This window comes from Stenella coeruleoalba, assembly GCF_951394435.1.
Source record: "Stenella coeruleoalba genome assembly, chromosome: 1".
Classification (NCBI taxonomy): Eukaryota; Metazoa; Chordata; class Mammalia; order Artiodactyla; family Delphinidae; genus Stenella; species Stenella coeruleoalba.
Window position 1 is genome coordinate 114,102,936 of NC_137169.1, and position 11,451 is coordinate 114,114,386.

Here is an 11,451-nt window from a genome sequence, read left to right on the forward strand (position 1 = left end):
TCGTTGATGCTCTTTTCATTTTGTTGATAACTTGTTTGTTTTTGTTTTATGCTGTGTAAAACTTTTTAGTTTGATGTAGTTCCATTTGTTTATAATCACTTTTGTTGCCCTTTGCTTGATGAGACATGTCCAAAAAATATTAATAGACCAATGCCAAAGAGAGTAATGCCTATAATTTCTTCTAGAAATTTCATGGTTTCAGGTCATACATCTAAGACTTTGTTCCATTTTGAGTTTATTTTTGTGTACAGTGTGAGAAGGTAGTCATTTGATTCTTTTGCATGTAGCAGTCCAGTGTTTCTAACACTATTTATTGAAGAGGCTGTCTTTTTCCCACTACATATTCTTACCTCATTTTTCATAGATTAATTGCTCATATAAATATGTGTTCATTTCTGGGACCTCTATTATGTTCCATTGATCTATGAGTCTGTTTCTGTTCCAATGCCATAATATTTTGACTACTATAGCTTTGTAGTATAGTTTGAAATCAGGAAGTGTCATACATTCTGCTTTGTTCTCCTTCCTCAAGATTGTTTTGGCTATTCAGGGTCTTTTGTGTTTCCATAAAATTTTTACAGTTATTTGTTCTAGTTCTGTGAAAAATGCTATTGGTTCTGTGAAAAATGCCATTGATAGGGATTGCATTAATCTGTAGATTGTGTGGGGAAGTATGGTCATTTTAACAATATTAATTCTTCGAATTCATGAGTATGGTGTAACTTTCTATCTATTTGTGTGATCTTCAATATCTTTCAACATTGTCTTATAGATTGCTGAGTACAGGTCTTTTACCCCCTTAGTTAGATTTATTCCTGGGTATTTTATTCTTTTTGATATAATTGTAAACGTGATGTCTCTGGCTGCAGGTCCTAGGAACCAGAGCTGGTGCCCCTTACAGGTGGGTGAGGCTGATCCTGGGGCTAGTGATGGCCCACTGGTGGGAGGATCTGTGTTTCAAGGTCTCTGTCTGAGGGCCCTGGGCATCCTTAAGTTGATGTCAGACTCACTGGTAGGTGAGACTGGGTCCTGGGCCCTCTGGTGGTCAGGACAGGGTCCCTTAGGACCCAGCATGCTGGTGCATGGGCCTGTGTCCCTTGCTGGCTAGCTGATTGACCTGTGACTTCACAGTACAGTCTTGTGGGTGACCAAGTCCTGGTGCTGATAAGCTAGAGGGAGGATTCTAAAATGGCACTTGCCAGCATGAGTGTCCTCATGGTAGAATGAGCTCCCATAAATGGCTTCTGCTAGTTACTCCATCCCCAGGGTGAGCACTAGCTGCCTTCTGCCTCTCCAGGAGACTCTCCAAGATCAGCAGGTGGGTCTGACCCAGGGTCATTTCAAATTACTGCCTCCTCCTGGGTCCTGGAGTGTGTGGGATTTTGTGTGTGCTCTTTAAGAGTGAAATCTCTCCTTTGTATAGCCCTCTGGCTCTCCCAAAAGTAAGCCCTTCTGGTTTTCAAAGCCAAACCTTCTTGGGTGTCATTTTTTCCAGGTGCAGAGATTCTCCATAAGAATTACAATTATCCTCTGTTTGTGGATTGTCCACTCAGGGTTATGGGTTGTTACTATACTCCATCTCTGTCCCTCCTATCCTTCTTGTTGCAGGTCGTTCTTTATATCTTTAGTTGTAGAAGATCTTTTCTGCTAGCCTTCCAGTATTTCTAATCAATAGTTTGTCTGTAAATAGTTGTAATTTTGGTGTGTCTGTGGGAGGAGTTGAGCTCAGAGTCTCCCTAATCCACTATCTTGGCACTCCAGTCAGAAGGACTTTACAATAAAAAAAGATTAAGGTGACTTGAAGACTTTACTTCTATTTTTTGATTAAAAAATCAATTTGTTTATAGAATTGAAGTTTTATCTAGGACACTTTCCTGAATATAACCTCCCTGACATATTGACTCACTCATATAGTTTTGGTAAATAAATATCTACTGAGAACCTTTCTCAGAGCTGTTTCACTTCCTTATTCCTCAGTGTGCAGACAAGAGGGTTGAATAGTGGGGTGATCACTGTATAGGTCACTGCCACAAGTTGGTCCTTATAGGAGGAGAAAAGGGATGTGGGCCTCAAGTACAAAAAGGAGGCAAAGTCATAATGGAAAATAACCACAGTGATGTGGGAGACACAGGTGGCAAAGACCTTATGCTGTCCCTCCACTGAGGAGATCTTGAGGATGGTGGAAACAATGAAGACATAGGAGATGAAGATCAACACTAAGGGAACCAACAATACCAGAATGTTGAGGAAGAAGATAACCATCTCCTTCTGGTTGGTGTCTGTGCAGCCCAGTTTTATGACAGGGGAAATGTCACAGAAAAAGTGGTTGATTCAGTTGGAGGCAGAGAAGGGTACACTAAACACCAGGACGTTGGCAACCACAGAGATCAGGAAACCACAGAAGCCTGAGGCTAAAGCCAACTGCATGCAGGTGGCTCAGCTGACAATGAGTGTATAGTTGAAAGGGTTGCAGATGGCAACATAGCAATCATAGCTCATCGCAGCAATTAGGAAACAGTTGGTTCAAGCCAAGCCCACCGAGAAATAGAGCTGGGAAACATACCCAGAGAAACAAATAGTCAGACTTGTGGAAAGCCCTTGGTCAGCATTTTGGTACAATGACAAAGGTATAGCAGATTTCAAAGCAGGAGAGGCCAAAGAGAAAGAAGTACCTAGAGGTGTGCAAAGCCCAATTCAGATGAATGACAGTCATGATGGTTGCATTGGCCATCAGAATGGTCAGGTAACCCAGGAGGAAAATAAAGAAGAGAAAGATTTGCAAATGTCCCAGTTTTGAGAATCCTATAATGTTGGACTCAGTGATCGTATTCTGGTTCTGTCTCTCCAATAGGCACTGGTATTCTGACTCAGACATCCTAACATTCAGAACAGAAAGAGTTTGACAAAGGTGAAATGTTCCCATGGAAACCACAAATATGTTTCTGTACAAAGCTAATAATACTGGCATGAAAAAATGAGTAACAAGTTAAGCACATTGATCATGGAATGAGGGGAAAGCAGGAAGCATGAGGAGTAGTGATGTAAGTAATATCCCAATTCAATGATATCTGAAGAAATTTATTTTTGTAAGTTGTTTTCATTCTTTGTATTCTTATTTGCACAGAAGATTCATATAAAGTTCATTAAATCAGTAAGTGATTTCAAGCTCATCTCATCCAATCCTGCCATTTTATGGAAGAAGAAACTGAAGCTTAAAAAAATTAAACCATTTGCTTAATTGACCTGAGTTCACCTAAACTTAACAGGAGTAAAATGATGAACTTAGAGAAGAAATCAATCAAATATAGACTAGAAAAAGAACACAAAAAATCAATAAAACTGGGCTTCCCTGGTGGCGCAGTGGTTGAGAGTCCGCCTGCCGATGCAGGGGACACGGGTTCGTGCCCCGGTCCGGGAAGATCCCACATGCCGCGGAGCGGCTGTGCCCATGAGCCATGGCCGCTGAGCCTGCACGTCCGGAGCCTGTGCTCCGCAACAGGAGAGGCCACAGCAGTGAGAGGCCCGCGTACCACAAAAAAAAAAAAAAAAAAAAAAAAAAAAATCAATAAAACTAAAAGCTGTTTTTTTGAAAAAATAAACAAAATTGACAAAGTCTTAGCTAAACTAAGTAGAATGAAAGAGAAGACTGAAATAAATAAAATAAAAAATGAGAGAGAAGATATTATAATGTGTGCCTCAGAATTTAAAAAGGGACATAAATGAATATTATCAACGATTGTGCACCTATAAATTGAATAATTTAGAAGAAATGAACAAATTTCTAGAAATATTAATCTACCAAAACTGTATCAAGAAGAAATAGAAAGCTTAAACAGACAATTAACACATAAAGAGATTTATCAGTAATCAAAAATCTCCCAAAAAAGAAAAGTCCAGGACCACATGGTTTCATGGGTGAATTCTACCAAACATGCAAAGAGTTAATACCAATCCTTATTAAACTCTTCCAAAAAATCAAAGAAGAAAGAACACTTTCAAACTCAAATTATGAGGCTAACATCACCCTAATACCAAGGCCATATTAAGACACAACAGAAAAACTACAGGCCAACATCCCTGATGAACATAGATGCAAAAATCCTCAACAAAATACTAGGAAATTATTGATAAATATAAGAGAACATTAAATTTATTACATATTATTCTTTAGATGCAAGGATGGTTGAAGATATACAAATCAATCAATGTACTATACCACATTAATAAAATAAAATAAAATGCATGATAAAATCTATAGATGTAGAAAAAGTATTTGACAAAATTCAACATCCAGTAATGATTAAAACTCTCTCCAAAGAACTTACCTTAACACAGTAAAGTTTATACATGAAAAGCCAAGAGCTAAAGCATAATCAGTAGGAAAAAACTGAAAGTTTTTCTCTAAAATTGGTTACAGTAGGGAGGGTTCCCACTCTCATCACTCCTAATCAGCACAGTACTAGAAGTCCTAGCCAGAACAATTAGATAAGAAAAAGAAATAAAAAGCATCCAAATCAGAATGAGAAAAGTTAAATTATTTCTATTTGCAGATGGTACAATCATATATGTAGAAAACGCTAACAATTCAATCAGAAAAACTATTAGAACTAGTAAACAAATTTAGTAAAGTAGCAGATGCAAAATCAGCATAAAAATCAGCCATTTTCTATACACAAACAATGAGTTATCCAAAAAGGAAATTAAGAAAACAATCTTATTCACAATAACAACAGAAAGAATAAAATATTTTGGAATTAACTTAGCCAAAGAGGTGAAAAACTTCTACACTGAAAACTATAAAATATTGAGAAAGGAAATTAGTAAAGAAACAAATAAATGGAAAAAGATTCAGTGTTCATGGGCTGAAAGAATTAATATTAGAATGTCTATACTACCCAAAGTGGTCTACAAACTAAATGCAATCCCTATCCAAATCCTATAAGCATTCTTTACAGAAATAGAAAAAATTCTTGAAATTAATATAGAACCACAAAGGACACTGAATAGCCAAAGCAATCTTGAAGAAGAACAGCTAAGCTTGAGGCTGCACATTTTATGATTTCAAAATATATTGCAAAGCTACAGTAATCAAAATGATATGCCTCTGACAAAATCAAACACATAGACAACAGAACAGAATAGAGCCCAGAACTAAATTTATGCATTTATGGTCTATCTATAACTTACAGATCTATAATTTAAGTTTAAGTTTTTATATTAAGCAAAATATTTTCAGAAAAATAAAATCAAATATGTAGCAATAATTTAAAAAATATAGGATGAATTACCCTGCCTAGTGTAAAAGCCCCTTTCTGTCTGTAGAGTATTTGTACAATAGAACAAAGTAGACTGAAGTAACCAAAGGCAAGTCTCAATTTCTGTTTTTGTGTTTCCTGATAGAAACAACACTCCTTTGGAAAGCAACACCTCTAAACTACGAAGCTCATCATTATGAAGTCATTAGAGGTAATAATGAAAATAATCATTTCCGTCTCCCCTTACATTGATTCCCAGACTTACACATTATTGTTATTGGAGAATAGGCACAATACATTGTTTGCTAATTCAAAATACACACTGCTTTGAGTAGACATGTGGGATTCCATCATGTGTTGTCACACAGGTGGTGCTCTATCTGAGCCTTCAGTAAGCCATTTAATTTTCTATATGACACCTCATAATGAGTGATGTGTACATAGAAGGAACCAGGTTTCCCATTATTATTTTCTAAATACAGTCTCCTTACTGACTTATGAGGTAATTTCTATTAAAGACCAAGTTTCCAAATATACATAGATCAATTTCTGAGCTCTTCTTTCTGTCTCTTTGTAATATTTAACTCTTCCTGTTCCAGTAGCAAGCTCTCTTTGTCACTAAGACATCTTACTATTGGGAAGAGTGAGCCTCTATATCACTTTTCCTTTTTCAAAAATGTCTTATTATTCTATGTAAACTTTAGAAATTTGTATTGTCAGGTTGCCTTCACAATTCATGCTGGGGTTTGGAATGGAATTATATTGCTTTTGGATTAGCTTGGATGAAATTGACAACTTTATATATATAGTTATTCTAGCAAAAAAAATTTAAGATAACAAGAAATTTAATGATAATGTTCAAATAGGTTTAAGACACTTGTTAAAAATTTAGGTTTTGGCAGAACACCCCAATGGTTCTAATTAGGATTTCTATGGACAAAAACCTGAGAAGATAAATTTGCAGTTAAGCCCTCTTTTGACTCATAAACACTAAATTTGAGAATCACTGGACAAATATACCAGTTTCCTGACTTAAAATTCAATGAAAAATTTCCACTTGGCCTCTGCATTACAGTCGTAACTGTGGTGATTTTTCCTTCAGAATCCATAACATATGCGCTCAACTTCCAGTGAAGACATGGGCTAATTATGCTTATGACTCCTACTCCTCAGGTACCTCAACTAAGGCTACCTTTGAGAAACTTGTGACATTATTTTCCAAAATAACCTTGACTTCTAATTAATCCCAGGGCAATGTCCCCCATGCAGTAGATCAAGCCTCAGGAGTCCAATGATCAGTATATACTTCTAATAACCATACCCCATGTTGGTCACCAGAATTTCTAAAGGTAATGAATTTGGCTGGACAAGTTGAGAGTCCTGATGGATAGAGGAGGATGCAGAGGAGAGCTTCTGTCTCAAGGCAGATTCACTCTCTTTTGCTGATATTTCTTCAGGTTCTGGTCTTTGGCTTAGAATCTACTTGTCAAGGGATCCCAGATCCTGAATGTTGCTGTCTGAATTAAAAGGAGGAGAGCAATGTAGGTACTTGCTGAGCAGTGGGAATGTTGCTCTAGTCTGGGGTTTTGTGGGGTCTAGACCTGAGTGAGGGCTAGTGCTTGTGAACATTGGCACCCCATTGCAATTCTGGCAAGTGGCAAGGTTAAGAAGGAGAACCATGGGCTGCTTTTAACTCCAGGTACTAAAAGTGATTTGGCATGGTCCACATAGTTCTCTGAATTTTTCTTCATGATCAGATTGGGTCATTTTTGCTGTCAGCTAGATTTTCTTTTCTTTATTTATTTTTCTTTTTTTTGAACTGGTTGCCTCACGGACTAAGTGAAACACATACTTAACTAAATCCTCACTTCTCTATCTGCTGTGTACTCATGGATGCATATTTTTAGTTATAATCTAATACTTAAGCTCCATTTTAATAAGGCAATTCAGGATTTTCATGTGTCTCTAAGAATACAAAAATTCCACTTCTTTAATATCTGAGACTGGGTACATAATTTCTCTCAGTTATTTGACTGATTTTTTCCCCTGAAAACATCAAAATTCTGCATCAGAAAAATTTGTAGATTTGCCCCCTTTTTGAGGTACCCAGTACCCTCAATTATTGAGTCACTATTTAAGCTTAAATTATATAAAACTTTTTGGAGCATTGAAGGAGTTAGAAAAATAAGGTGCAGAAGTGTCATCTCCAAGGATCATAACATGAATTCCATTGTTTAGTTCTAGAATATCATAAAGGGAATTTAGGGATCATCTAACTAGAGAATTTTGGAGTCTCTGAGTTGAAAATTTACCTTAAGGGTTAGTATTCAACTTTTACCCTAAGTCAAAACTTCTTCTGCAACATGTTATTCAAGGAGCCTCTGTTTAAGTACTTTCCAACAGTTTATTACAGTTATTGCCATATCGCCTTTAATTTTAAAAAGAAAAAGACTGAATATCCAAGTTAAATACCTTGCCTGAAGTCACACAAAACTAGACCTGAAATATAGATCTTCTTACTCTAAACTGAGGGATCTTTTACCTTAATTTTATGGGCTGTGGGTATTTGCTGGAAGATCTTTTTATTCTGCCCTTATATCTTTCTATCCTTAGTACTGATATAACACTCTCTGGTGGTCTTTGATGTCTTCTTGAGCAGATGGGGGCTGCCTTCTCAGGTATACTGTGCCAGTGAGTCTCCATACACCACGAAAAGGGCAAATATATCAATCATACAACTCATTTAGACTGTGGGGTTATAGTAAATGTATGTAAAAATCCCCTTAACTGAAATCAGCTGCTCTCATGAGTTTGCGTGACAAATAATCTAAACAGTTTTCTTTTTTGTTTTTGGTATTGGGGAAAAACAGGTGCTCCTTCAGCATCAGATAATTCTACCTTCTGTGATCTACTCTATAATTCATACTCAATGGAGTGAGAATATAGTGGGGATGAGGTGTGGATTAGTTGACAGTAGATCCAGAAAAATCTTGGGAAAGTAATAAGAAAAGGATAAGCAATGATCATAAATTTAGATTTCCCTCAGTGTTTCGAAAGAAACAGGGTCCCTTTGTCCAGGTGGAGGTATTATACATGGAAACTGCCTTGTTAGTTTGCCTTTCTTCATATAGAAAACATATGTATATTATACCAATTTATATAAGTATACACATACAAATGTATGTATATAACAGGGATATATATGGTATTTACATTCTTTATATTTATATATAATGGAGATACCTTTAGAGTTACAGAATGAAAAGAAATCCTATTATTTGTGTTGAAGAACTTTAAAACCAGCATGTGTGACTATCCTAATATTAACTTCAAATAATTGCACCTACTAAGTTTATGACCAATTTCTAGTAATTAAGGAAGAACAAAACTTATCTTCAAATTCTAAGGATAGGTACAGTGAGTTTCAGAAATTTCCGATCACTTAACTTAAGATCTAGAAAGCCAAGGTTTCCTATTATCATGAAAAATGCAAAAACAAAATTCTGGTAGCAGATGCAAACAATTCCTCAACACATAATGATGTAAACATTTAAATATACTGAAAAGTGTACAAATGAAGACTGGGTACAACCAATAAATGTTAAATGATTTTGCATACAAAGGACATTTTCTTTACTTCTTAGGCTTAGGCAGTTGGGAAATACATCCATGAAAAAATGATCTGATATAAGCTCTAAAAATGACTTTAGAAATATTTTTTTCTAACAGCTTGCAAACTGTGTTTAGTAGCAGAATACCCCAAAGGAATCTTACTGACATAACAATATGCAAAATATATAAAGCCTATGATTTGACCAGGAGTTGTAATCCTGGAAAACTGCCCAATTGTTATATTCTCTGTTGCTCTGTGTGACAAGGAAGGTCTTGCCATTTTTGGAAAACTCTATTATTCTGAGGCACCTCAGAACAAGAAAAGTGAAGCGTGTTTAAAATGCCACAAAGTAAATGAGACTCTTTCTAACAGTATGATGATTCTTCTCTTTCTAAAAAAAGGAGAAAATTTTCTTTAAACTAATGTTATCTTCTGTTCTACCCTTGTCTCAGTGCTCTAGTTTGTGGAACTTCCCGTAATGTTTCTAACTGGTCTGAAAACTAAAGTTTTTTTCTATTTTTCATATTGTTTTGCCTATTGACATAAAATTGTTATAATGAGTAGTTGACATAAGGTATATGATATTCTTGCCACATATCTTATCATATAATAAGTTGTCAATAAACACAAATCCCCTCACAGTTTTGCTCAGAGATAATCTAGTTCTTCTTTTCCTTCCCCATTTGTGGTTGGATAAACTGAAATTCACCTGCTGTGTCTGAACATTACTCATTCTTTCATTCCACTTTCTGATCAAGTTCAGATAGCTGAAGTTTACCATATTTTTCACTTTTGGAGAGCTGTTTTCCTTAGGCTTGTAGTGAGCAAGGAAAACACAATAATCCATAAGTAAGATACAAGGGGAAAAAACCAGATAATTCCTTAATCCTTAGCTAGAGAGATAATATGTTCTTGGTTTTGGAAAAAAGTCTTCTAATTGGTCATCAGTTGTTCTGTTCCATATTTAGCCTTAATTCTTATTTTGGCAGGTGTTTTTGGAGAAAATGAATGAGTTCCACCAAACATCTGGAAATACCTGCCACCTGTAGGCTTTGTGCTGAGTTCCCCGTGCATTTCTCCCTCCTTGGATCCTGGCCTCTGGCTCTGACTCTGGCTCTCCTAATAACATGACCATGGAATGGGTCAGTGAGACCTTGATGAGAGAGTTTGTCTTCCTTGGCTTCTCATCTCTGGCTGGGCTGCAGTGGCTTCTCATCATTGTCTTCCTGCTCATCTACCTGTTCACCCTGGGCACAAATGCCATCATCATTTCCACCATTGTCCTGGACAGAGCCCTCCATACCCCTATGTACTTCTTCCTTGCTGTACTCTCCTGTTTTGAGACTTGTTACACCTTCATTCTTGTACCCAAGATGCTGGTTGACCTGCTGGCCCAGAAGAAGACCATCTCCTTCTTGGGCTGTTCTATCCAGATGTTTTCCTTCCTCTTCTTAGGTTGCTCTCACTCCTTCCTGCTGGCAGTCATGGGTTATGATCGCTATGTGGCCCTCTGTAACCCTCTGCATTACACAGTGCTCATGGGTTATGGGGTGTGTGTGGGACTTGTGGCTGCTGCCTGTGCTTGTGGCTTCACTGTCTCACTGGTCACCACCTCCCTGGTATTTCACTTGCCATTCCACTCCTCTAACCAACTACACCAATTCTTCTGTGACATTTCTCCTGTCCTCGAGCTGGCATCTCATCACTCTCGCCTCAGTCAGTTGGTCATATTCATGCTTGGTGTGTTTGCCTTGATTATTCCACTGTTACTTATCCTGGTTTCCTATATCCGTATCATCTCTGCCATTCTAAAAATCCCATCCTCTGTTGGAAGATACAAAGCCTTCTCTACTTGTGCCTCCCGTCTCATTGTGGTAACTGTTCATTATGGTTGTGCCTCTTTCATCTACTTAAGGCCCAAATCCAATTACTCTTCAAGTCAAGACACCCTAATATCTGTGTCTTATACCATCCTCACTCCATTGTTCAATCCAATGGTTTACAGTCTGAGGAATAAGGAATTCAAATCAACCGTTCGAAGAACAATGGTCCAGACTTCATATCCTGTTAATTAAAGAGCCAGTTATTAACTGTTCAGTTAATTGTATGCCTTTTATGTGCCAAGTAAAATGTGTGCTTTCAAATATTTTCTCATTTAAATGTAGAACATGCTGTAATGTAAAGACATTTTTCATATGAAGCGAATGAGGCTCAAAGAAGATAAGACATTCTGGCTTTCTGCCATGAGTAATCCTCTGAGAAGGCTATGTAGATATGTGAAAAGATTACTCATTTCTAGAATAAATTTCATCACATTTTACTGCTGTAAAGATTTATTATTCAAAAACAAATAAATCCATTGATGAGAGCAAAGATGCACCAAAGCTGTCTAGTTCAAAGGAACAGAAGAATATATGACTATCTATTCCTACCCCTCCTGATATTAGTTCTTCCTTTCCAGAAGACAACAGGCAACCTTGGTCCCCTCCATTCAACAGCAAACTTTAGTGTCCCTTTTTGGTCCCTGATTCCCCCCCCTCCTCCCTACACACACCAAATCTACATATTGAAATGGCTTTGCCT

The 11,451-nt window shown here is 37.0% G+C and overlaps 1 protein-coding gene and 1 pseudogene across 2 annotated transcripts; one reads left to right on the forward strand and one right to left on the reverse strand.

Moving 5' to 3' along the window:
* Positions 1-1,906: 1,906 nt before the first annotated feature.
* LOC307198504 (olfactory receptor 10T2-like) lies at positions 1,907-2,875 on the reverse strand (annotated as a pseudogene). The gene has a single exon. The product of its transcript is annotated as an olfactory receptor 10T2-like (transcript).
* Positions 2,876-10,001: 7,126 nt separating this feature from the next.
* On the forward strand, positions 10,002-10,943 carry OR10K1 (olfactory receptor family 10 subfamily K member 1; the record flags this gene model as incomplete). Its single annotated transcript, XM_079944865.1, has 1 exon — positions 10,002-10,943. One exon carries the CDS (start codon positions 10,002-10,004, stop codon positions 10,941-10,943), a length of 942 nt encoding a protein of 313 aa, XP_079800991.1.
* Positions 10,944-11,451: the final 508 nt, after the last annotated feature.